The sequence below is a fragment of the Sturnus vulgaris genome, chromosome 5 (assembly GCF_052056855.1).
Source record: "Sturnus vulgaris isolate bStuVul1 chromosome 5, bStuVul1.hap1, whole genome shotgun sequence".
NCBI lineage: Eukaryota > Metazoa > Chordata > Aves > Passeriformes > Sturnidae > Sturnus > Sturnus vulgaris.
In genome coordinates this window covers 14885064-14911322 of record NC_142247.1, presented here as the reverse complement: position 1 = coordinate 14911322, position 26259 = coordinate 14885064, and the positions used below count along the sequence as shown (strand labels likewise).

General features: G+C 40.7%; 2 protein-coding genes across 6 annotated transcripts in view; one reads left to right on the top strand and one right to left on the bottom strand.

The window, feature by feature from the left end:
- The window catches only part of CPM (carboxypeptidase M), a 28517-nt gene extending 26405 nt beyond the window's left edge, over positions 1 to 2112 (top strand). For all 3 annotated transcript variants that reach the window (XM_088164936.1, XM_014879805.2, XM_088164937.1), the window contains 2 exons: positions 619 to 767; positions 1427 to 2112. In XM_088164936.1, the coding sequence (XP_088021062.1) occupies positions 619 to 767; positions 1427 to 1666 (389 nt within the window). In that variant the 3' untranslated portion in view covers positions 1667 to 2112. The remainder of the gene's footprint in view (positions 1 to 618; positions 768 to 1426) is intronic.
- A 5751-nt stretch (positions 2113 to 7863) lies between these two features.
- MDM2 (MDM2 proto-oncogene) lies at positions 7864 to 20961 on the bottom strand. Of its 3 annotated transcripts, none has more exons than XM_014879825.2 (11): positions 20829 to 20961; positions 20244 to 20316; positions 17568 to 17642; positions 17073 to 17206; positions 16864 to 16913; positions 15587 to 15654; positions 15348 to 15441; positions 12652 to 12812; positions 11496 to 11651; positions 10392 to 10469; positions 7864 to 8910 (listed from the first exon to the last, which is right to left on the bottom strand). In XM_014879825.2, the coding sequence occupies exons 2-11, from the start codon at positions 20310 to 20312 to the stop codon at positions 8341 to 8343; spliced, it is 1455 nt and encodes a 484-aa protein (XP_014735311.1). In that variant the 5' UTR covers positions 20313 to 20316; positions 20829 to 20961; the 3' UTR covers positions 7864 to 8340. The 3 variants fall into 3 exon arrangements, with proteins under 3 accessions (XP_014735311.1, XP_088021061.1, XP_014735303.1); XM_088164935.1 differs by having other exon boundaries at positions 12652 to 12809; XM_014879817.2 differs by lacking the exon at positions 20829 to 20961 and adding an exon at positions 20408 to 20582.
- Positions 20962 to 26259: the final 5298 nt, after the last annotated feature.

Sequence of the window (26259 nt, the reverse complement as noted above, 5' to 3'; positions counted from 1 at the left end):
CAACTGTCACGGGTCTTTGCTACTTGGATTTTGTAAATTTGAACGGCTTCTCTAGGTATGATATGACTTCACATTTGGAAGAGAAGTTCTGCTTCGTGAAGCTGTGGTGCTTTACAATGAGTTGAAGGGTTTGCACAAACCTGTTGCTTATCTTGTATTTTGTTGCCCTAAAGATCTGACTGCAATTTTAACTCTGCTTAATGCCTGTGCTGCCTTGAAGATTGTGTGTGGGAATTAAGGGAAACTACTTCATAAGCAGACATTGTTAGTATACTGCCTTTGGAAAGTACTAGACAAGAGGCTGACTTATTTTAAATCACAAAGAAGGGGGGTGTGTGTTTGTGTGCAAAAACTGCCAAACCTGTACTGAAGATTGAAGCCCTTCAGTAAAGGACATACAGTAAGTGTGTATGATGCCTTCAGCAAAGCCTTCAGCCAAGGATTTTCTGGTTTAATTCCCTCGAGCAAGGCCAAAGTGACTAGTGATAATATTAGATGTGCTGAAACGTGGTGAAATAGCCTTTGAGTGCATCCAGCAACAGAACAGTCTGCCTTTCTCAGAGAAGGAGGCTCACCAGTTACAGTTCATGATCTTTCCCTCCTCTCCTTTTTCCATAGGTGTCAAAGGCCAAGTTACTGATAAGAATGGGAATCCTATTCCCAATGCCATCGTGGAAGCCAAAGGAAGGCCACATGTCTGCCCCTACAGAACAAATGAACAAGGGGAGTACTTTCTTCTCCTTTTGCCTGGGACATATGTGATCAATGTGAGTATGCAGCCTTACTGAAGTATTGTTTCTAATTGGATTGAGTTCCCGAGCACAGTGAGACTGAAGCCTTAGAAGTGGGTGAGCTGAACTGCTCATCATAGATAGGAGGTGTAAAGACTCTTCAACAGACTTTTAATAAACTATATATTTAAATATTAGGCAGCAGAAAGGAAATTTTTTTACACAGTCCTCAATGTCCAGAGATAAGCACTCCTTAGACCTTGATGGTGGATCCAGCTGGGATGAGCATCTGGAGCACAGCAACAGGAGCTTGAGGTGTTTGAAACAAACCACAGAGCTCTTGCAGGGTGAGGGGTGGAGCCTGGGATCCGCAGCACCAGGCTGACACCACCATCGGTGACTGTCATTTCCTTGTGTCAAAATGGTTTCTCTGTGGAAGTCCAAAGAACATCCATGCCCTGTAGGCTCTGCCTGCTGGCAAAGGCTTATGCTTAAGCATCACTGCAGGATTCCGACTCTTATACAGCAAGAGTCTTCTTGCTATAACATGAAAACTTTACTCTTTTCCCTTTCCATGTTATCAAATGTATCTTTGGAACATTTTTCCCTGTACATTTAAAGTGTAAACAATGATTGTTTCACAGTTGAACTCAATGTTTCAAACCAAGGAAGAACACTTTTGTGTTTCCTCTTAGGTTACTGTACCAGGATTTAAATCGATGCTGAAGACAGTGGAAATACATGACAATACTGGAAACTTCAGTGCTTTGAAACAGGACTTCTCTTTCCCAGAGGTCTCAGATCAGATAAGATCAAGAGTTGCTTCATGTCCCAAAACTCCCCTCTACCAAGAGCTCACACGGGCTTCAGCTGCAGTAAAACCAACCATACACATCTTGGTTTTAGTGACCGCTATGCTTGTAATTTTCAAATAAAGTCAGGAATGAAAAAGGCAAAGGCAAACCTTCCTGCACAAATGTGGCTTTTCAGAGAAGGAATTGTATATGCAAAAGAATGTATGTTTTTATAAACCAAATTCTCAGATTGACAATCATGTTTACTGTATGTTGTAAAATACTGGCTTGACAATTGAATGTTTTACTTTAGTTAGACATATTTTTAATTGTAACAGACTGTCATATTTTTCTATGTATTTTACTCTGAACAAATTTTGTACAGTCTATGGAGATAACTGTAGAATTTTGATGCAGAAAGTACAAATACTTTTGAATTTTTCCAGATTAAAAAAACATTGAGGATTGTACTGCAGTGTTTCATGCAAGCTCAGGTTCCTCACTGAGCCAACAGCTCAGGTGCCACACAACTGTAAGCCATCAGCTCAATACTAATTTCTCATAATAAAGCCACTGTTATAAATGAAGAATGGCCTTTTTATATATGCTCTTTCTTACCTGGACAGATGAGACTGTTCAGGGCTCAAATGAGGTAAAGACCAGTAACACAGGCATGTTTTAAGACAAGAAGATGAAAACAAAATGTGAGTATCGGCCGAAGGGCCATACTGTAGAAGCTGGATGATAATCTGCACCAACAGGGAAAAAGGAGGAATTTGTGGCTCTGAAAACAGTGTTCTCCTACTGCAGAGCTGCTGAAAATAATGTGGAAAGAACCACAGACCATTTATATTTTGTCCATTTTAAACTGAATTTGTTGTGGCACAGAACCACATAGACTTCAGAATTCTTTGAATAGTTTTAGCAATGGCTTTATACTGTTTCAACAGCTTCACAGCCCTGCTACTCCACTGTTGGGACTGTTTAACACCCATGCCAGGAGTTGGCAGGCACACTCAACAAGGCAAAAGCCAGCTCCAGTTACAGAGGGTGGTTTCAGTGTTCCCCTGGCTGGGTTGTACTGCAGGCAGGATTAGCAGATTCCTTTTGCCTGGCCAGTTGCAAGTAATTTTCAGGGCCCTTTGAAGCTGCCCAATAAACAGAAAATTTATCGAGAAAAGCCAGTTAGTACCATCTCCTGTGTTTATTTTAAAGCTTTATCTCCCAGTAATTTTCTTAAGCAATTTCAAAAGTAAACCAGCAAATATTATCTTTGGAAACATCAATCTTTTCCTGTATACAGTAAATAAAAAGTGCAGGAATGCAGTTAATCCTTTAATGCCTTTTAAAATCTTTCCTGAGGCACTGCTGCCTTTCACACCAAGCCCTACCAGCTGGGCTGTGGAGCTTGGGCATCAGTCACTTGTCTGCCAGACGGCCACATTCAGTGGGCAACTCCAGGGCCTGAAACAGCAATGCCGATAGCACTGAGTGCTGTGTGTGCAAGAGACTGGTTTGGAATGTCTTCCTCATAGCCATTTGCATTTTCTACTTTTTCTCACCCTCTGATCTGCTGTCGGTTGTTTACCACATAGAGAATTAATTATCTACTAAATCTCCATCACTGATCCTGCCACTTGTAGCAGGAAGAACGAGAGACTCCTTGAGTTAAAATTTCCCAAACCGAAGAAATGTGACAGAAGTCAGCAGGCCAGCAGCTGAGTGGGGGCAGAAAGAGCCTGTGGTGGTGGCTCACAAAAGTAAGCATCTGTGTGAAAACAAAGTACCAGAACTTGTAACAATCAAGTAATTGACCTGAAAAAAAAAGAGCACCACGGAGTAGATAAACAAATCTTTATTTAAAGCTTTTAAATGGAACACAGTACTCCATTTTCATCAGAAAAGGAAAAACTGAAAACTGAAAGATAAACACAACAGAAACTTCTCATAAATGGGTCTATACTGTGTGCAATTGGAATGGATATTTGCATTTTAATGGTTACTAACTGTGGTCATACATGCACTGGGTAGCTGGAAAGTAATGCACCAGGCCAAGCTCTTGAAAGTGTGTTGCATAGTTATTTAAATTCACTATGAACTACTCTATTCAACAGTCATCCCGGCTATGTGTAGTCAGACAAAGATTCTGGTTTTAGAAAAGCTATTGGTATTTTAGGCATTAAGTAATCATCATCCTGATAGCCACTATTGTGGCTCAAAACCAAGAACTGTAAAAGCAGGGTGTTAAGCTAGAACATCTACTCAAAAGGGGAGCCACCACCTTTTTAAGTATCATGACAAATTTCACATGTATAATATAGCTATAGATACACTAAACAGGCATTCACTTGAAGCTTTCAGTGCATCTGTGCTAGAAAAAACCCTAACAAAACCCCCACACTTTAGTTAAAAGCAACAATTTTCCATGTTCAGTAAGTGCAATTCTTTGTTAAAACCTTAAGCTGCGTTTTGTGCTTTGCTTGTGCAACCTTTAGAGAACAAGACTTGCCTTGGACTCTGGTATGGAGGAGCTGGAAAGGCAGGGCAGGTAATCCCCAGGAGAGGAGAGGGCTGATGCTCCAGCAAGGCTCTGCTGTGCTGTGGGACCAAGGCCACCCTACAGCCCCTCCATGACAACACTGCCTGTCCACAAGTCCCATAAATATGTCCAACATGCTCCTTCCCACAGGGAAGCCCCACAACAGCAAACGCCCCTTTTCAGGCCAAATGTTGCACAACAAAATGCCACATCTTCCTGGGATAAAAATAACTCCTGCCCCACCATGTTTGTGGCAAGTTAATATGCTGAATAAATTACCTGCTTTAAAATGATAAACTTTACCTAAAGTCATGCTCTAAGACAACAGCAGCCTTAGATTAAGATGGGGAGGAAAAAAAATCTTATTTTCATCCTATTTATTCAGTTTCATTAGGCTCCTAATAATTTTCTAATCTCTTTTGTATACAATTTTCTGAAACAATTATTCTTGTTGACACTTTCTGTAAGAACGAGGGATTTTCTCTTCCTCATATTAGTCATAAAAGAAAAAAAATCTGCCTGAACTTCTGCAAGCATCTTCATATGCACAGACACTTCAGAGGCAGCGACATTTGAACAAATGTACAGCAAACAGAACTCAGTGATAAAAATCGTACCACACTCTCAGCAGAAATGTAAGCTTTTTGCCAGTGAGTATTCTGAAGCACTTTTACCCTTTCTAAATTATTTTCTAAGGGGAGAGGCACAGGACGGCACAGCCCACGATCCTGCCGGTGTGGAGTGAATTTCAATAATAATGTCAATACTAACAAATAGGTAAAGACTTGTATTTAAACAAGTAGGTTTATTGTACTTTCTAAAAAAGAATAAATGAAAGTTCTTGCACCATTTGTACATAACTATTGCCTACCTGATGTGCAAGAAGGAAAAGACTAAGAAAATTACTGAAAATCGTATACAGTCACATCCTGCGGGCATCTGGCCTCCCCTGCACCTTCCTGGTCACATGTCCAAAGGCAAAAGCCATTACCACCTTTGCAAATTAACCTTAAAGCCTCTCATCACCGTCCTGCATCTCCCAAACCATCACCCCCAAAAGCAGTCAGTCATCTCCTTGCCTGTACTGAGGGATGCAAAAGCATTCCAAAGAAAAGCAAAACACCACCAAAATATTTTCACTATGCTAATGTTGCACCAGCACCATCCCTACTTAATAATTCTTCTTCAGGTTCAATGCAGAAGTTGCTTTAAGGAAAAAAGGAAACATAGCCATAAATCTTTCTGTGCCCTTCTCAATCTGAATATAATACAAGTATTTATCTGTATTTTAATGCTACATTTCTTAAAATATTTTTCTCGTGCCTGTGATTTACTAAATAAGCATATTTATATAACTATACATGTACCAATAGACTAATTCAATAAATTAGATCTCAAAACATCAACTGTGAGCATAAGGATATTTACAAACAGCAATAAATTAAAGATTGTGTGTGATATTAAATAAGGATCTCAAACACCTTACCAATAAGTAACAACTTTTGTACCAAAATTTAACTGCGATTTCTGTGCCACCACCCAAGGCCAGGAACGTGTTTGAGGGCCAGAACAAGCAGGGTGCTCACTGCTCACGCCCACACACGAGCACGGCCAGGCTGGGAGAGGGGGTGGAGGCAGAGCCAAAGGCTCCGGGCCACAGCCGGGAGTCACCACAGGAGTGACTGTGACACAGCTCCGGGCACCAGGCCTGCACATGCACTGCCTGCCAGCGTCCCCAACAGCAACAGGAATCAATACCCATCACCTCCATCTGGAAGGCGTGCACCCACGCCAAACAAATTAAAGTTGTGCTAGAAGTCATTAAGAATAATATTAACGACATAAAATGTAACTCAAACCAAAACACTTGGCACAGTGATTTGCAGATGGAGAAATTAAAATTTCCCATTTCGTCACTAGTGTAGCAAGCAGAAGGTATTTCCAGGGCTATTCTCCGCAACAGAAGGCATGTGACTGGAAAACAATGCCAAGAGTGGGATGGTACAATTTGTCCCAACAGGAACTAGATAAGGACAGCTGCTCCCCCAGCACTGCAGTTACACTGCCAGGGCAGCGACTGCAGATGTGGGAGACAATGCAGTGGACAAAGCTTCATAAGAAGATGAAACTTTTTAGGTACAGTCCCCATGTTATTGATGCATCTGCATATATACATCTACAGTTCTCTCTCACCTGCAAGTGCAATGCAAAGCCTCTGCAAACCTCACTGCAACTAAGTTTATCAAATCAAAAATTAAAAAAACATTAATAGGAAGTGCAAAGTAAGGCAGGTAGCCCTCTATTAGTATCCCTACTTGAAAAAATTAACTATCTGCCCAAAGGCTTTCTCTATCTCAGGATGAAGGATTATCAAATCCTATAAAATCCATGAAAGGTTTCTGCTGATCAAAAAACTTCCAGCTACCTGCTGTCCCTTTACAAATTGCAGGAGGCAAGAAACTTGCAAGAATTTGAATGTATACAACTTGGGGTTTATATTTTGTTCAGTTAAAATTAACTGTGTTAGAACTTCAGGTACACCAGTATCTTTTAATGGCATTTTTAAAGAAATAGCTCAAATGTTTGAACAAAATGTGAATGATCCCAATAATTCAGTCTTTACCTATAAAGTTATTACTTTCCAACCAAGTCACATCCAAGGATTCACTAAGTCTGTCCTGTACATCTTAATGTCCTTTTCCTGGGTCCTTCCAGGCATTTGCAGCCCTGGAGTTAAGGAGAGCAGCAGAAGTCTCTGTGCCAGCACACAGGCAGCAGGAATTTTATACTGCTGGTGCTAGGGAAGCTGTGGAGCCTTGCCCTGTAAGATGGTAACACAGCACAATTCCTGCACCTGGACTACATCTCCACTCTTGGCACTCCCCTGTTTATATGCCACTCCCTATTACACAATCAGCAACTACCTGTAAAAACAAAAGGTGCAAAAAATACACAACTCTTCTTGCAACATAGTTTTCCAAAGGAATAAATATCACTCACTGGGTACAGAACCTCCATGTGAAAAGAAGTCGAGTGATCTTTACCACATCCTGGTTCCCACACTGACACTAACTTGCCTGAAGGCCTCCAGAACTGAGGCAGGCAGCAGACTCCCTGGGAACGGAACTGCTAAGTTTCACAAAGTTTTTGACAAAGTACAAAAGTGAGGAGACAAGAGCTAAAAGCAGTAAAGGACAGGTCCAGTGAGACCAAATTTGAGTTGGCCAAACACCTTGCAAAAGATTTTCAGAATTATTGGGATACAAATAAGAACACTGAGTTGGAAAGACTACTGTACTTAAAGAACGTGAACTGGAACTGCACAGCTGAATCGTTTCTGCAGATGAAGGTGGGTTTTTTTTCTATTTTTATTACAGTGAATGTAGCAATGCAGCTGAATGTATTCTGCTAAGTCAGAAACAAGTGCAGAAAAAGAAAACAACTGTCCCCTAATACTGCCTGACATGACAGTTCATAGCACATCCTTCATTTATCTTGTCTGACTGAGACTTGTTTCATGCTGCTAAATTAATAATAGTCACCACCATAATCAGTACAGACCTCCAAACCCCTAAATGCCAGTTTCTCAGGACATTCGAGAGAGAACTGTATGACTGAGCTTGGATCAATGATTTCTCAGGGGACACACAGCCCTTAAGTTTACAATGCACACCATAAAAATAAAAGACACACAATACCCTTTTCTGTTTCCAAAGTATTATTTTCTACCACATCTTTCCCTACTTCCTGGTAAGATCTCCCATAGAATTTGGTTACTTGGAGGAATTTAAGAAAAAGATTATATTTATTCATTTTATTGACATTTTCAGAGGGGTCTGATTGAGCCTTATGTCTTCACCAGACAACAAAAACTGGAACCTAGATAATCATCTATTTTCTTAAATGAGGAACCTGCAGAAACAAACACTTCAACATGTCTCTCCTCCAACAATCATTGAATTTGGGGTTTTAGTAAGCGTATTTAATTCAATAAAACAAATGTCACTAACTTCCATGGAACATTAAACACTTGGAGAGGCAGGTGGTTTAGAGCACCTGGTTACTTCTACTGAGAAGGATTTAAAATCTCCAAGTTGACTTATGAATACTAGGCAAACCTCTTAAGAACTCCAGTGCATTTATGTCAGCAATTATTTTTCACAGAGAATGCCAAGAGACACAAAATATTAATTTTCCAATACGCATACAAAAATAATTTCTTACTCTCTTAACCAGTTTATGAAGTTTCTTTTGCAACTTTCCAGTCAACATATGTCTAACTAAAATAAGTTAGTACAATCATTTGTATGGGCTGCCTGCACACTGGGCAAGGTTTGTTCCTCTTCTTGAGCTTTTTTGCACAGGTAAAACATGACATGAGGTGTCCCGTTTTGCCATGTACTATGCAGCCATTTTTAGGTCTGCTCTGGCATATGACACATGGCTCTATGCTGGTAACAGGCAGGCTGGATTCCATGCTTTCCTCTTTGTCTTGTGTTTCTCTCTTCTCAGGTTCCTTAAAGTCTTCCTGACTGCTACAGAACATGCTGCTTGATGTTGATGGCTGGGAATAACCTTCACTTTCCTGGGACTCAGAAAGCTGTAATGCTTTATCCTCATTCTGATCAACAGCTAGTTCTTTATCTTCAGTCATTTTTGTTTTCTTGCAGTCAGGAACATCAAAACCTTCTCCAGACTCTGCAGGAAAGGAGGCTTCTAATTTGCTCTTTTCCAATTTCTCACTCTTTTCATCTGGAAGCCAATCCTCACGAAGGGCCCAGCATCTATGGCAATGTCGTGGAAGCGGAGGATTCATTTCATTACATTCGGGACACTTCCAATAATCCTTTAGTGAATCAAAGGTTGGAACAGCTTAAGCTACTTGGAACACTTACAACTGAAGCATTCAAAGATTATAAACAATTTGTTAATGCCAAAATAATTATTATGTTGAGCTACCAACTTGTTTACAATTTTAAAATTCCATTCAGTGGTTTTGGCCCCATTTTACAGGTCTAGATTAAAATAGTTCTTATTTTAAAAGGACTCTGGATTTCCTTCGTTTTGCAGTAGGTTTGCGAATTTACAATTTATTATTTCTTATGCAAAACTGCAGAAACCAGACCACAAAACTCCTCAGGGGCCCCCATGAAGAACTTGATTTCCCTTCTTTTGGACTACGGGCTTCTGCACCGGGAGCTGTTAAAGACTGAGGGATCCCCCGCCCTGCGCTTTGCTGAGCTGCTGGTGCACAAAACGGCCGCGTGAGGGCGCTCCCACACACCCCCGGGACAGGGAACATCGGCCGGGGCAAGAACAGACGGGACAAGGAAAAAAAATAAAAGGGCAAAAAAAAGAGTGGTGCACCAGCCTCTCAGAGGTTACTCCATACACTACAATGAAAATAAATCACTATTTCGTTAAATATACATTTTGTTTTTAAGGACAGAGACCCTTCTTAGAAATAATGCAAGCTGTAGGGGAAATAAAGACAAAAAAACCCAACCCAAAACTTACTTACTCAAGTCCTGAATAACATCAAAAGCTTATAAGACCAATTTCAAATCCTAAAAATAATGTACTGGTCTCTTTTTCCACACATAAGCACTGCTATGTTTTCAGAAGGTGGCCAGCCCTGTCTTTAACAAAGTCCCTCAGTCCTACAGACTATCAAGGGACTGAACACTTCACAGCTCCACAAAATAGCTTTAATTCAAATGCCAAATGTGAAAAGCAAATATAAATAAGGAGATAACACACACTAGAGTCAAAATGCAGTGTTTTTTCACAAATATCTCCATACTTGGCCTTAAGACTGTAAATTTCTTCCCACTCTTCAAGAATGGCCACAAAGAATATAGTCAAGGCCACTTTTACAGTAGTGCTCTGAAAAAAGGCTTGCCTTCATCTGTTACAGATACCTTCATTCAAGCTGGACAATAAAAGTAGGTATTCTGATTTATAGGAAGAATTTGTAAACATAGCGAAGATTTTAATTTTTTTCCATTTTGTGCAGAAAGGCAGATTTAAGTTCCAAATAATTTCCTTCCATTAAGTCAATGAAACGGTAAACTAGCATGGAATTGGGCTTTTTTTAACCAGCTAGTAAGTTATTAATCATTAAAAAAAAAAACAACAAACCAAGATTCCTTAATTATCACATGTCCAGTAATTAAAATATTGTATTGGAACCGTCGTGCATAGATGAAAAAGTCAATTTAATTTTTAAAAAATCACTGGTAGCAATAGAATTCATCTATACTTCTTGATCTATTCTATGTCAGTTAACCTAAGTTATGATGCTTCACCAGACAAGTTTTTACTCACAGCTAGAGAAATCTCTGGATCTTCATCAAATGAATCAGCATCACTATCTTCATCCTGGTAAATAGTCAGCTGATAAACCTGGTTTAAATTAAAAAAAAACAGATATAACTGGGTTTTGGTATTTAATTAAAACCCCAAAATATTTTTAACCTGGTAAGATTTTCAGATAGCAAGCTACTGGAGTCTCCAGGGATGGTCCATTAAGATTATTAATGGATTAGAGGAGCTCTCACGTGAGGAAAAGCTGAAAAAGCTGGGACTGCTCAGCCCTGAAGAAGGGTCAGAGCAGGGGGTGCCTGACCAGTGTGGGTAAATACCTCAAGGGATGGCATCATGAACACAGTCATGCTCTTTTCAGTGGTGTCCAGTAGCAGGACAAGAGGCAACTAGCACAAATTAAACACATGAGGTCCCATTCAGCCTCTCAGGTACTACAATCATGTATGGGTGAATTCTGCCTCTGGTACTTACCCAATGCTGCCATGAGCTGATTAACCTCTCTAAAGTAACAGAAAACTAACTCAGAAAGAAAACCCCACATACATTCTCACTTCATTCCCAACATTCCAGAAATCTCTTGAAAATTGTGATAATCTAAATTTTTCTGTCTTCTTGCCTACTAATAAAGATTTCTAAAACTTTGTTCCAGCATCTCTATGAAACATTTACATTCACAGAGGCAAAAAACTTGGACATAGCCCTTTGGAAATAATTACTCAGAAATGTTTCTTTTGGTATCAAGTGTTGTCAAAGCTCAATACATACTCCTAGAAATAAAAATGCAGAAAGACAAAAGTACACATATTGCCACAGACTCCAACAGCTGGTGAGAGAAGTTAAGCACCCAGACTTTCCTATCCAGCCTGTTTCAGAGCCAGCAGAAAGCTCAGCACCATTTCAGTCACTGGCTGGTGGGTTGTGTAAGGGTGACCCAACTGCACCGATGTTAATAAATAACTGGGTGCAGATTGTGACACCAGCACATGCAGTTCAAATATATACCTGAAGAGTTCTCCTTGGAAACTCATAGGAATTTTTCATGTTGAAATTACTTCTCCTTCTCATCCCCTGCCCCCAGGGTCAAACAAAGATAGCAGATAGTACCTCATCATCTTCATCTGTGAGCTCCTGCCCTTCTTCATTATGGCTATAATCTTCTGAATAAATAGACTCAACTTCAAACTCAACACTGAACTGGTCTGATACAGAACTGTGGTCAAACCAATCAGAGTTTTCGCTTAATGAACTAGCGTCAAGATCCTGAAAAAAACCAAAAAAAGAACACACATTCAACCTCACTAGTCCATATACATAACATTACTGTTAAAACAACTCTCAGGATAAAACTGTACTACTCAATGTAATTAGCTATGGAAGAAAAAGGACCAGCTGCTGTGAGACACAAGTACTTTTTGTGAGATAAACAAATTACAGGTGGGTAAAAATAAAGCTAGGTCTGGAAGCCTTTTGTTGGCTCTGTAATAAGAAACTGCACTCAGCCTACAGGCAGCTGAAAGGCTGCAGTTATTGTTTCAGAAAGTACTTCTTAAAAAGTGAAAGAACAGATGCAAGAAGATGGTATCTTTTTGGCTGCCTGACATTAAATTCTCTACTCTCATAAACTTTGTTTATTCTGAGACCATGGTTTAACAATTACAGAACAGGAAGACTGAAGATACAGTATTAGTTCTGTCAATTTAGAACACAGTATGTGACTACAAATACTGTTAGTTCAGCTCTTCATGACTTGATCTAACCACAAATAATTTGCCTTGGTATTTGTTAAAAACAATATAAAACTTCTAAGTAGTGGCATGGCAAGTGAATACAACACACCATCAGCATCCATTCCACTGGGTACAGTTACCAAAGCTGTACCAGAACTAGCACCTAACTCTGAATTATGGAATGTCTATGACTCTTTTTGTCTCTTAGCATTCTAAGAAATACTTATTTTAAAACACAAAATTCATCTGACATTTTTCCCCCACTGTGCCAAGCATTGAGGATCTTGGGTTTTTAAAGAATATTCAATGGTAATATTTTTAAAAATTTCACTTCAGCTTTGCCAGCAGATCTATGAAAAACCCCACCCCACCCACACACCTACTTTTCTTTCAACCTCTTTTCTTTCCTCAGACAGCACTGAAGGCACTGCTGCTTTTAATTAAGAATATTGTGTTTTCAGATGCATGTTTGCACTTGTGGCATCTGTAAAATCTGTACCACAAAAATATTTTACATTTCTATTTTGACTTACAGGAATGGAAAGAGAATCTGTTGAATCACTGCTATTGCTTCTTTCACGGCACAGACCACTGACTACACACCATGAGAGACTTTCATCAAACGTCAAGGAAATGCTGTCTGACTTGTGTCGCTTTCTTCTGTCACTGTGCAGATCATCTGAAGAATTTTCTTCTGGGCACAGTAAAGAATTTCTTATTACTCAAAAACATATATGCAACGTGCAGTTTTGAATGTTCTCAACGGAAGCTTAAAATACAATTTACTATAAAGAAATATAATAATTTCAGTACTTTTTTATGGGGCAAAAAGGCACTAAGACTTATTTTAAAAGACCCAGTAACACTTATACCCATATAGCATGAAACATTTCTGAAAATAGTATTTCAGGGGTTGGCTTTCCCCACTTGTCCCAACAGTAGAGCTTATGAATGGCAGTCTCCACATGGAAAACAATTGCAAATTTGAAAGAATTTTTACTCCACACACGACATGTTAAATCCTTCCTAATTTTAAGAAATACAGTTAGAAGCTTACTTGTCCTCACTCCCTCTACAGGCAACAGACAGAAAGGCACTTTCAGAGGGCTTCTGAGCCCATCCCAGAATTTGTAGGGAGATACAGCAATTACATCCCAGGTCACATGCATACAGAACACCTTGTGCTAAGCAAGGTAAGTTCAGGTTCAAGTTTCAGACACCTCAACTATCTATCAGTGAATAGTTGCGCTACATGTAATTGTACTTACTCAACAAGATTTCTGTAACAAACTCTCAGAACTTTCATTGCACCCTAGCAAGAAAATCTTTAAGACATACTATGCAAAAGGTGAACTCTGAAAGCATTGCTTTAAGCTCTGCTTACTAAGCATGCTTGGTTTGAAGGCAAAAAGACAATGCTTTGTAAATACATCGTGTTTTGGAACAATCACCTACAGAAGCATAAAGACTAAGAGTACATCATTTTAGGGGTAAGTCAGTCAAAATTCAGCTCCATTGACTTCTAGAGCGTTTAGCAAAAAACAACTTTATATAAAAAGGTGTTGTAAATTCAGAATGTCAGTGCAGCGGAGTGAAAATCTCCCAAGATGCCAAAAACTTTTGGTTCAACAGGTCTCGGTAGGAGCCTGCTGCTTCCCCAAAGGTGCCTTTTGCACCCACCCTCTGTTGCCCAGCTTCTCCCTTGCCTTGCAAATCACACTGTGCCAATCCACAAGTCTTCAAGTCTTGAATCTTTCATTGTAAAAAAAATAAAAATAAAAAAAGGAGAACAAAACACTTGTACATACTTTGAGACTTCTCTTACTTTCCCTTGGTGCTTCTTGGCTCAGCCCCTTTCTTTTCTTTTTTCCGCCCTGAGAGCCCCACCAAACTTGGTGCCCCCAGGCACAAAGGTTGCTCCTGTCCATCGTTGTCCTCATTTAGTTGTCATGGCTCCATGCCGTACTGATATTGTATCACCACAAGGTCTCTATACACTATTAAGCGGCTCCAAAGGAGCCGCTACCATCCCAATTTAACAAGAATAGTAGTTTAAAGGGAAGATTTCCTATAAATTAGAAAAAAAGTGTATATAAAAACACTATATTAAAAGAACTCTTAAGGTTGTAACAAACTAATAAATGGATGCAAACCCAAGAGTTAATAATCAAACCTACAATAAGTAAGCACAACACAGGACCTTATGTGCTCTGTGTCATGCCTAAATATTACAGGTTGTGATATTTAACCGAGACTTTCCATCCTTTCATCAGTTTTAGTTACAACATTAAAGTGTTCTTTTAATTTAGTGCAAACCGCTCAGAAACGCAGCACTGGTTTGGGACTGATGTAACAGTGGCCTATGAGGGACACAAAAAATACTACTTGAAAGCTGAGGAACTGAAAAATGTTCCTGAGCAAGTGAAGAAAAGGAAGTTCTGTGCAGTGAGAGGAGGTTATCACTGCCCAGGTAATTACAACTACCAAGTCATGAGGCAAGACAGTAAGTGATGGAACAAACTAATGCAAGAAATTCCACAGAATAATATTTTAGTAGAACTGTAGAGAATGCTTCCATTGAGAAACTTACTCAGGTTTATGCTCACCAGATTGTTATTGCTACTTATCAGAAGAAACATTTTGTGTTTTGAAAATGTATTTGCCAGTGATTATTGCATAACCACAGTAAAGACAAAGAGGAGGCAAATTTGATGCTTAGGTCACCAGATGTTTTAACATGTGCTTAATGAATGGTGAGGTACCTGAATATATCCGAAACCATCCTGTGTTACTACCATACCTTTGATGCCTCCCACCAGTTGAAATCCAAAGAAAACTGGCTTTAATGAACAAACAAAATGTCAAATTTTGTGGCTGTCTACAGAGGGAACTGAAATTAATTTGATGATATCAGTCTATTACAAACATAAGTGTTCTCATCATGAAGATAACACAATTGATAAAGTCCTGCTGATGTGAAAAAGTTTAACAGAGCTGTGGAGCAAGTTATTCCATCATCTTACTAACAATTCTAGAGATCCAAACTGTAATGTGACACTGGAGCAATGAAAGGAATTGTTTTTCTTTCGGATTGAACTTTGTTTTAGATAAGCAGAGAAACACGAATAGTATTTGTCAGCATCTTTCAAGCCAGAAAGGCAAGAGAATGCAGGTTTTCCCCCAAAGTGGCCACGCTACTGAAAGCTCTGTATTACAAATCTGCAGATACCAGATTCACTGTGTGTCCTCCTCCTAGAAGATGTAGTTGGTCGGGAAGTCATGTTGGATGAAGTCTGCTTCTCTTCCAACTCTTGTACAGACTCCTGACAACAGAAATACTGAGTAAGCCTGAGCATACGAGGTAAAGTGCTAGAATCAACTTACTACATTAAACCATTAACACTATCATGCAAAACTGAATAGAATGTACAACTCAGAAAATTCATTCAAATAAAATAAAAATAGCACCTTAATAACATTTTCTTCTTCAAGCTGAGATTTGGCATCATCCTCAGGTGTGTCACCAAGGGTGGAGTCTGAAACCAAACCAAAATAAAACCCATAATACAACACAGCAGAAAAAGTCAATTTCAGGCTCAAAAAGTAAATTCCAAGTAAAACCTAAAATCCAAACATTTTGCAACAATGGAAAAAACTACATTGCTCCTTTGTTTTTCAGGCGTGTGCAGCACCTTCCCTGTAACATTACTGAAGTGGAAATGCGGGGAGAAAGAAGAAATATCAACTGAAAGCAGCTCAGAATGCAGGTATGAAAGAACACAGGCATGAAATCTAATTATTTGCTCTTCTCCTAAGTGCTTCTTACTACTTATCATCTTATGGGAACCCTGAGCTAAAAAGACCTACAATAGAAGAAAAATTAGCTGTTGTTAATGATATATGCTTACTAACAGACAGACTCTGAATTAATAAAGAATCTTTCATGAAAAAAGAACTGAAAGATAAATTTAAGTTTGCAAGCTTAACAATGGGGACGACAAACAGAGCAAGTTTCCCTTGTTCAGCAGCTGAACACTTGCCTTTAGGAAAAATTAGAAACAAAGGGTGTCTTTATACAGATTTAGAGGCCAATTTACAAAATGGCTTCCATTGTCTAACTTCTGTTTCATACCGTGCATTAGGCAAAAATTACAGCTATATTGAGCATTTTTATACTGCAGGACTGTGTATAACAATTCTCCGTTCAAGAAGCGGCTATCCACAGCATCACCAGAAAGCTACTTTTTAAAAGTATACGGCCCATTTAAAACAGGACTGAGTACAGCTAAGAATGACCAGTTCTAAATGGTCTTCATATTCAGTTTTGAAAATTAAAATAGAACTTTAACATTAAAAAAAGAGCCTTTGCCCTGATTTCATAGCTGGCATAAGTTTAAGAAGCTAATTTTTCATATTAAAACTTTTTATGTTGTTGAGGGCTTTATCAGTAACAAATACAAGCAAATGACTTGAGTTTGTAATTTAGTAGCCTTTTTGTTCAGCTCTGTGTTTTTTCTGGTTCTAGTCAATAAAGTTACCCAAATGCTCTGCTCAGATTTTTTTTCTCCTCCTGAAGAAACAAGTGTCTGCTTTGATTCACTATTTGTGACTGCCCTGGACTATAGTAAGCAAAGCCAAACAGCTAATAATGGAGAGCGTGCTGTTATCTGATCACTACCTGCAAGATACATTATGTAAATTATATTCTCCCTACTGAAACAAATCAACCTCCTAAACTAGCTTACCTTGTTGATTGATTGCTATCAGATTTCTGGAAATCATTGAATATAGTCTCCTTAAACAGGGATAAAGAAAGAGATGATACAAGTTAGCTACACGTAACCATAAAAGAGAGCTTACCGCCTTTGAAGATGCGAAGAGTTAAAAAAGGGACATAGGCATTATGTTCTTCATCATTTCCCAACCAGACTCTCAGAAAAGAATCTCATTTTACCTGTGTTCTTTTACTGAAAAGCTTGTTACTCCAAATAAATCCCCCAGGAGATCATTTGCACAGTGTACAATATGCTGCTGTTTTTCATCATATAATTGCTTAGACATAATATATTGTCCAATATAGAATATTACCTGTGAAATAAATGAAATACAGACATTAAATACCCAGGTTGTTGCTTCAAGTTTAAAAGACAAAGCCTATTAAATACATTGAAATTTTCTCTTCAAACTCTGCCTAAAACTCTCTTTGAGCTGACAGACTTTCATCTATCATTCCAGAAGAACACTGCTGTTCTACTGACCACTAGAAACTTTTGTTCAGATTTTTGAGAAACTTGCTAAATATCCAGTTACAAGTCAGCAGAAGAATAAACACAGTGTCTTATCTCAATTTCTAGACAAACTATGAACAACACTGCCCCTCTATTTACCCAACCCCAAACAATCTATCAGTACTCACTGTAGTCTACCTTTAGTGATTAAAAGTTCTCACCTCCTTCATAGTAAAAGTATCCTTTTCAGCACCAGCTAACTTTAACAATTTCAACAACAGTGGCTTTGGCTTAACCTGTGCGTGGAAAGAGAAAAACAGTATGCACTAATTATTCACCAAAAAAACATTATTTACATTTGTCTTCCTCCTTCTGTATTAATCTGATATGTAAACATACAACAGCATTAAAATCTTCATTCAACTTTTTCACTTCGCAAAGTTCAAACTTAAAAGCAAATAATATGAACCAAATCATACTAAACTTCTCATACACTGTGCAACTTAGCTCAAACCCCAGTCTTTCATTGTCCCCTGGTTTCAGATGGGATAGTTAATTTTACTCCTAGTTGCTGGTACAGTGCTGTATTTTTGATTTAGCAGGAGAATAATGTTCACAACACACTGATATTTTTGCTGTTGCTAAGAACTTTTCAGTGTCCTGCGCTCTGCCAGTGAGGAGATGCACAACAAGCCATGAGGCAACGTGGCCAGCACAGCTGATCCCAACTGGCCAAAGGGACATTCCATACCAGACAATGTCAGGCCTAGTGTCATGAACAGGGGAGTTGGCCAGGAGGTGCTGACTGATGCTTGGGAGGGCTGGGCATCCATCAGCACGTGATGAGCAATTGCATTGTGCAACACTTGTCTTCCTTGGATTTAACTACTCTCCCTCTTCTTTACTATTACTCTTATACTTTATTTCAGTTATGAAACCCACAGGTTTTGCCTTTTTTTCTGATTCCCCCATCCCACCACGGAGGGAGTTGGGGGGCAGGGAACAAGGTGCTCCGTGCTACTTAGTTGGCAGCTGGGTTTAAACCTCAATGAATCAGTAAATACAAATTCCTTAATTGAAGCTACAGGACTTGTTTATTAGTTCCAAGTCCAGGGCTGGGTCCTGGGGAAGTCAGCTTCACTCCTTTAACCATTACCACGACTCCCAAAGGGGAGGGAGGATAGAAACAGACCTCTGTGACTGTCAGGTGCAGAGTGCAAGTCATAAAGCAAAACACTGGTTCACCTCTTTCTTAGTCTCTTTCTGTGACAGTTTCTAGGGTTTTGGTTTTGCATCTGCCAGCTGGGCTGCTTTACCTCTGAAGACTTATCTTAGCCAGGACAAGCACACTCTGTCCCTTCCACCATGCTTCACTCACTCCTACTTCTGCAATGGCCTCCCACCCACCCACCGTGCCAGCAATTTAATCTGCAGTCAGTCTATGACAATTTCCAAGGCAGACGATGTAAAAGTTAAACAGGAAAAATCACTTCCCCCATACACACAAACTGCACCGTCCCACACAGCAGTGGCAGCACCAGTGCAGCAGATGAGAACATGAAGCTGAAGGGGGTGCCACAACAGCAATGCCTGTGGAGCCACTGATGCTCCCAGTGCACTATCTGCTAGTGTCACCTCTTTAATAATAGCATAACCATTCTAAAACCAGACTAATATTTAGCTATCCTGATATATTACATAAAATAAAATGTAAAAAAATTAAAAAAAAAAATTAAAAAGCAAAACAGAGAAGTGTGAATAAAATATCATGAGACAAGAAATAAATGTTTGAGGGAAGGGTGAAGGAGGGGAACTACCCTACATTCCATTCCAAAGCCCCGTTAAAACCAACGTTAAGTTTTAGTGAGATAACAAGATATTAATTGCAAGAATTCCACATAATGAAAAAAATAACTAATCTCCTGGACAACATTAGCTGTCCATTCACCCCCTCCTAAGAACTGAATTATATGCAGACACGCGGTATATATATGTTAACAGTTTCATAAAGGAAGCAAACAATGACTTATTCAAGTACTACTGACAGCTAAGCATAGCAAGGCACAGTTTCAGAACTCTGAGTCCACAACGAAGCCCAGTTTTATTCCCCAGCCTTCTCCTCCTGACTCCTTCAAGTATGAAGTTCTACAGCCTTGCAGATCTGACAGCAGACATATTGCAATATGATGACGTAAAAAAAAGGAAGACACAAATGAAAAAAAAAAAATCAATTTTGAACAGTCTGCTGTTCTGCAACTTCATTTTTTTTTGAGGTTCTACAGTCAGGTCCACACTTTTAAGCTTTACCCTTCTACACAAGATAATCCAGTTCAACCATCACTGTACATATGCGGTTTTTAAACTCGTATTTCAGGTGTAAAAGGCTTCCATCCTCAGGAAAACTAAGTACAAAACAGCAGAACTGTCACTACATCATGGAAAGCCTGGAAATGCAAAGCCATAAACACAAATGACACTTCTTACAACCTTCTTAAGAATTTCAATAGAGGAGAAAGTCGAAAATCATCAGATTATTTCATCAACAGTATGTTTTGTACGATGGAGATTTTCCACAGCCCTTCAGTTATGATCTGGTAACAATTTCCACCCGAAATACTCACCACGATCAAATCGGATCATAGGATCCTTTTTATTAAAATAAATCAAAAAACATTAAACGTCTCCAGGAAACAGTCTAGACCTATATCATCATCCTGTACTTTCAATTTATGGTTAAGATTTGCTTACTACAGAATGAAAAAGAGACCCCCTTCACTGGCTGGACTTCCTGGCTTTTCTCCAACCATCGCTCACAAAGTACAGTGATTCTTCTGAATTAGCCCCTAAAAACTGCAAAAAGTTTGCAAAAAACCCACCCGCCCAACAGAGCTACTGACCAGCGCCTCTTGCTCCGAAGCGGTGACAGAAGAGGGATCCGTAAGGGAGGACATCTTGGTATTGCACATTTGCCTGCAGTTGAGGAGAGAAAAAACCTCAGAACGCGGCACTCGGCGACACAACCCGGACGGGCGGCAGCCGCCACGCGGCGGGGCCCACTCACCTCGGTGCCTCGTCCAGCCCACGCGCTGGAGTCCGGCGGCGGTGTCTGGGCCGACTCGGGCCGGGCCGGGCCTTATATAGCGCTGCCAGGAGAGGGCAAGTCAGGGCTTAGCTCCCGCGCCGGCCCGGCCCGACATGCCTGAGCATGACCCGCAGCGCCGCCGCCGAACCACCGCGGGGGGCAGGCGGGCGGGACGGGCCCGGCGCTGACTCACCGCGGCCGCCGAGCGCGGCGGGGTCCGGCGGCGTGCAGAGACGGCGCCGTGGAGGAACAGCGGCCTCTCCGCGGCCCCCGCCCGCCCGCCAGGCCCCGTTCCCCCGGCGGGAGCCCCTCCCCCAGCACCGAAGGCCGCACGAGCGACAAGCGTAGACCCCCGGCGCTCCCCCGGCCCCCGAGCGAGCCGCGATCGATTCCCACGCACCGCCTGACACGCCCGCTCCTCTGCCCGGCCCGCGGCGGGCGGAGCGCCGGGACCCCCGGGGCTTTGCCCGGAGCCTCTACCGCGGCCGCGCCGCGCCGCGCGCGCCGCCCGCCGCCATGTTGGCGTCCGCAGCGCCCCCTGGCGCGCCGGGCAGCGCTGGCAGAGCCTCTGTGGGAAGGGGCCTGAGGGAAAGGCTCCCCCTGGCAGCCCGCGCCAGGCCGGGAATGGCCCGGCACGGGAATGGTCGGGCACGGGAATGGGCCCGGGCACGGGAATGGCCCGGCACGGGAATGCCCAGACCCAGGAGCTCCGGGACTGCTGGGCCACCCGCCTCATCCCTAACAGCGCCTCCGCGGACTAGTTCCATTTCCTGCAGTCGCTCATGCCTTCTAAGTTGTTTTTTTCAGAGCTGTTTAGGAGATGGAACTAGGAGGAAACTCTGCTTCTAAAGATAATTGGATGTTGTCGTCCTGTGTTCCTATCATCTCCCATTCTATAATTTTCTGTATCTTTTAAATGCGGAGTGTTTGGAAGTATGTTACTTTAACACGTAGTTATTAGTTGCTACACTTCAGTTCGAACTGATCAGCTTTTAGTCCGACTGCCTTTTCTAATTCTCAGGTTTTCTCTTTGCTTACGGTGACATTTTGAAATTATTTTTGAATAATGAAAAGCTCTGTCAGAGAACATGAGTGCTGCAGACAGTGTCTAAAGATAGGCTGGAGCAGAGGAAGCGTAATGCTACTTTTCCATGACAACTAACTTGTCCAAACAAGCAGTGGATAACTGCCTGGACTTGTCTGTTGGCCAAATACAGCTACTCAGCAACCATGGCATCTTGTAAAAATTCCAGCAACGGTTTCAATCTAGATATTTGTGTGATGATGGATTTTCAAGATGACCTTGTTATCCCTCTAGAGCGTAAAGCTCAAAGTCTAGTGAGGGACAACCGAGAAGCTGCCAGAATTTTGCAAAGTCTGCTCACCTCCTTTTAGTGCTGGGATTTCAAGGCAAACAGAAATCTCTTTCAAGTGAAGTCAAGAATGTCTTGCAGCAGGCAAAGTCTGCAGAAGGCAAAAAGCTGCTCTTTTCTTCCCAGCACCCCAGTTCCTGAGATCCTTAGCTAGCTAATTTCATTGTTAGGAGAAAACTCCATCTACACAAAAATGCAAGACGATTGAAGTGAATGGCTACTAAACAGCTCTACTATTGATGTTTAATCTTGTCCTCGTACAGACAGCACAAAAACTATTTAATTCCAATGCAAAACGTATTTTACTGAACTAAAACCAAACCGTTTATGTAGTTCCCCCCAAGCTATCACATTATTGATCCTCATCTTAAGCACAGTATCATTTTGCTGTGGCTATGTGGATATTAAAGAGCTTTTTAAAATTAGCCATAAATTTTCTGCAGTCCAAGCCTTGCCAAACTCATAACTATTATTTTATTTTTCCACTGCTCTACCAATAAGCATTTTGTGACCAATGACTTTGAGACTGAGATTATTTAAATAATATTTTTCCTTACTGATTCATTAACTGATAAGGTTAAAAAAACCCCAACAGTTTCTGTCTAGAATTTTTATCAGTCTTCAAGGACAATCTTATCTCTTTTCTCCAACAGACTAATCTTAAGGGAGACTGCAAGTAGGTAAAATATGCTGTCTGTGCTATCTTAGTGAAAGAGGGGGATATTTTCTGATATGCAGTGCTGCAACACTTGTTTGTCACTAATACAGTTAGTGTTGCTATGTCATCAACATATATAATTATTTTCCTGTGCTTGATAATTCAGGACAAGTATAATTAAAAAGTTTTAATTGAAGGATGAGTAATAAACTAGTACAGTTATGAGAGCTGACTTCTCCACTATTTGGGTGTTGTAAAAAGAAAAGGAGATGTCACCACACCTATATATTTTACTTAAAATGCTACAGGAAATATCTGTAGCATTATAAGTAAATATTTATAATACTTTACATTGTGGTTAACTAATATAGCATGAGACCCTTTAAAATATATATTCAGGTTCTAACTGCAGACATTTCACTGTTTAATGCTTACAAGCTAAATTATTTCCTGAGATGGATCTGGTCTACCTATAGGCACATAGCAGATGAAAGGCAAGTCCCTGTGCTGCAGGAGTGCCCAACTGAAGTGAATGGATGGACCATTAAAACACTTCAGTTTCTGATTTTTGTTCCTCACTGTATTTTTTTTTTCCCCCCAATATGTCCCACTTACCCTTTCCTGGCAGCTGCCTATTCAGCATCCAGCACATACACAGTATGGTCCTTGCCAGATGCTGATCAGAGGCAGAGGTGGCCCGGGTTTGTCAGGTCTCATCTCCAAGCTATTTGCTCCTAATCAGATAGAATAATCTCATACTGCCTATGAACTTCGCCCAGACAAAAAAAAAGAAATAAATTCAAAGCCCTCCAGGGCTTTGCACTGTGCTGATGTGTCCTTTCTGAAGCCTTAGACTGCATCTCTATAACTGTGATGTAAAGAGGATCTGTTGTGTGCTGCAGATTGTCAGGCACCTCAGGGAAAAGAGGACAAAGGAAGAAAGATGCTGAAATGTCCGCATGCAGCTGGGACATGTGCTGTTTAATGTGGTTTTCTGCTAGGGCTGCCTGCTGCAGCTGTGACCCCATGTGCCAGACAGTGGGTCGGTACAATTCTGTACAATATAGGAGAAAGAATTTTGTTGTTTTTTTGACACTTCTGTTGTTGTGTAAGAAAAAGCACAGTGATAAGAAATCCTCAAGCCAGTAATAGCATCTTTGATTCAGGGAATTTATATTTCACAATATAACACCTATCCCAATGAAGAGGTCTGTCAGCACCTCCACCAGAAATTCTACTAGAAATGACAATCAGGTTCTACTAAGCCAAAAGCAGATGCAGCCTTCCTGGGAGCAAGTTTGAACAGACAGGCAGGAGTCAAAGAGTACAGCTCATAGCAGCAGTGGGAAACCAAAAACCACATGCAATACTACTGCAGCAGTTTAACAAGGGACACTAAACTCTCCTTGCTGTCCAGCTTGTGTTTTCCTGGTGTGTAGGAGCCATGTTTGAGCTTCCCAGGGCTGCACTGCCCTTCTCAAATACCCCAGGTACTCTGCAGGCTGGGTGGCATGGCAGGCGTTCTACAGCTTTACCTGGGTGCACCCCCGGGGGTGTGGTGTCTTATCACAGAGTCACAGAATATTCTGATTGGAAGAGAACCCAAAAGAGTCATCAAAGTCCAACTCCTGGCCCTGCACAAGACACCACCGAGAGTCACACCATGTGCCATGTGTCAGTTTCCTACATTTCCATAACTTCAGATGTTTATTTTGAAAAAGGTAAAATTACTTCAGATGTATTGGAAAAAAGGGTCTCAAAAAATATTTTCCTAGCAGTTGTGCATGAGCTCTTACCTCCCTCCCACAGGCACTCAGTTCAGGTGTGTCTGCTCTCGAGCACATTAACTACAGCTGCTTTAAAACCACCTGGAGGTGGAATAAACCCACATCAGAAAAGAGCAGCTCTTCTGCTTTTGTTTAATTGGTATATTTATTCCTTCATCCATCTGGGAGACATTGGTAATCTGTCTGCCCAAATCTGATTCCTATTTAGTAGCAGTGCAGTCAGCCACAAGCACAATTAAACAAAATAATAATGTATGCCCTCTGAAGGGAAGCCAACTGGCAAAAATATAAACCAATTACTTTGAACTTATGCTCAATATCTAACACAGAATAAAAGGGTTGGGTGCTTTTTTCCCCTCTAGTTTTCTGTCCGGTCCTTCCTTTTGAAAGAAGCTCATGGAACAATTCTAAAGAAGTAGAAGGGAGAAATCTCAGGAAAAGACTCCTCTTACTGTCAAACAGTTTTTGTTAAGCACATCACAATGAATAAACATGCTTTTCTTCTTAAGCAGGAGTGAAATAAGTGACTAGGTTATGACCATGTCCTGCTTTACTAAACTGTGAAAATTAAATAATCCACTGATCTCTCCTTTCCTAGAAGTACTTGATTGTATGTAATTAGATCAGAAAAGTCCAAGTATAATCATACTCATCTGCCTTATTTAATCAAACTAGGATGATGCCAATTCAGTTTAGAATTGTTCTTTTAATTCAGTGCTCATTTGTCATTCAAATGTGCTGTTCAGTCCAGCGCAAAAAAACATTTCTATGCAAGGGAGTGGCCCAGAAGGGTGAGTGGGGTGTGCACAGGCTAAAAGGACTCATGAGAAACACTGAGGTATCTTTCAGTCTGAAACTGACATGTATTCAGGGATAATCTAGCTCCAGGAGAAGCTGAGAGCAAACACAGCATCCAGTGCTTGGAATGCTATGCATGGAGACAACTACAGCTGATGATAAGGTCAGGCCTGAAGTACTATTCAAGTCAGGCTGCAGTCTAGGTTAGAGGAAGAAAAGACAAAAAATTATTTTAAGTGTCCATCTGTTACTTGAACCGTTTGTTTCTAGCAACAAAACCCAGAAAGGATTTTATTACACAACCAGCTCCTTAACTCAGACCCATTCTATGCACCTGATCATTTATCTCCCAGGATTGTCCCAGTCTTGCTGACCCAGTTGCCCACATCTCCTCTGCATGCTCCATACTTGCTTTCTAGCTGCCTGTTATACAAAGAATATATGCTTTGCTTGGATCACATGATCTACAACATCTTTCTTACAGACGTTCTTGTGGTCCACTCCACAATTTAATGTTTGGTTGATGCAGTCTTACTGACCAGTTTACGATTTTACTTGACACAGGATGAACCATCCATTCCTGAAAAAAGCCTCAGCCCTCTTCCTTTCCTAAACACATGATTTACTGATGAATTACAAAGTCACCTTTCTGCTGGCTCTCTATGTTTGAGAGCATAGCTTCTTCAGTGCAACTTTTAGCATACAGTTGTAGCACATGCAGTTGAACAACAGTGCAACAAAAGAGTAGTTTGGAGCATTTACCAGAGGCATTAGTGTCTGATGTAGCCTTGACCTGAAACCCTTAACCGTAATTTGAGTAGTTTCCCTCCAAGAGTCCATTGCCATCACAAACAGGGCTAAGTTATCAACCTTGGATGTATATTCTGAAGCCCGCTTTGGAAGCAGATTTGCTGCAAAGAGTTTCCTTGAGATTAAATGTCCCTCCCAAATGAGGCATAAATCCATATATCTCCTCAATTAATCTGATTTTTCTGCTAAATCATCCTTCTGAAAAACCACATTGCTTACCCAGTCTGTCTTTTGTCTTTTGCTCATATGCCCTCTCTTGATTCAGGTGGATCCTGATCACAAGTCACCTCAGCACCCAGGAGCTGGTATGCAGTAACTTGTTGTCAAGGGAGAGAATTTTTTGCAGTGCCCAGTTGCGTGCCTGTGAGTTAGTGCCTGTTTAAACACAAACATGAAACAACGGCA

Coding starts and splice junctions, on each gene's coding strand:
- MDM2 (XM_014879825.2), bottom strand. CDS start 20,312: ATGTGCAATACCAAGATGTCCTCCCTTACGGATCCCTCTTCTGTCACC. Junction 16,914..17,072: donor TTTTCAGTAAAAGAACACAG/GTAAAATGAGAT, acceptor TCCCTGTTTAAG/GAGACTATATTCAATGATTT. Junction 15,442..15,586: donor AAGAAGAAAATGTTATTAAG/GTGCTATTTTTA, acceptor TTCTGTTGTCAG/GAGTCTGTACAAGAGTTGGA.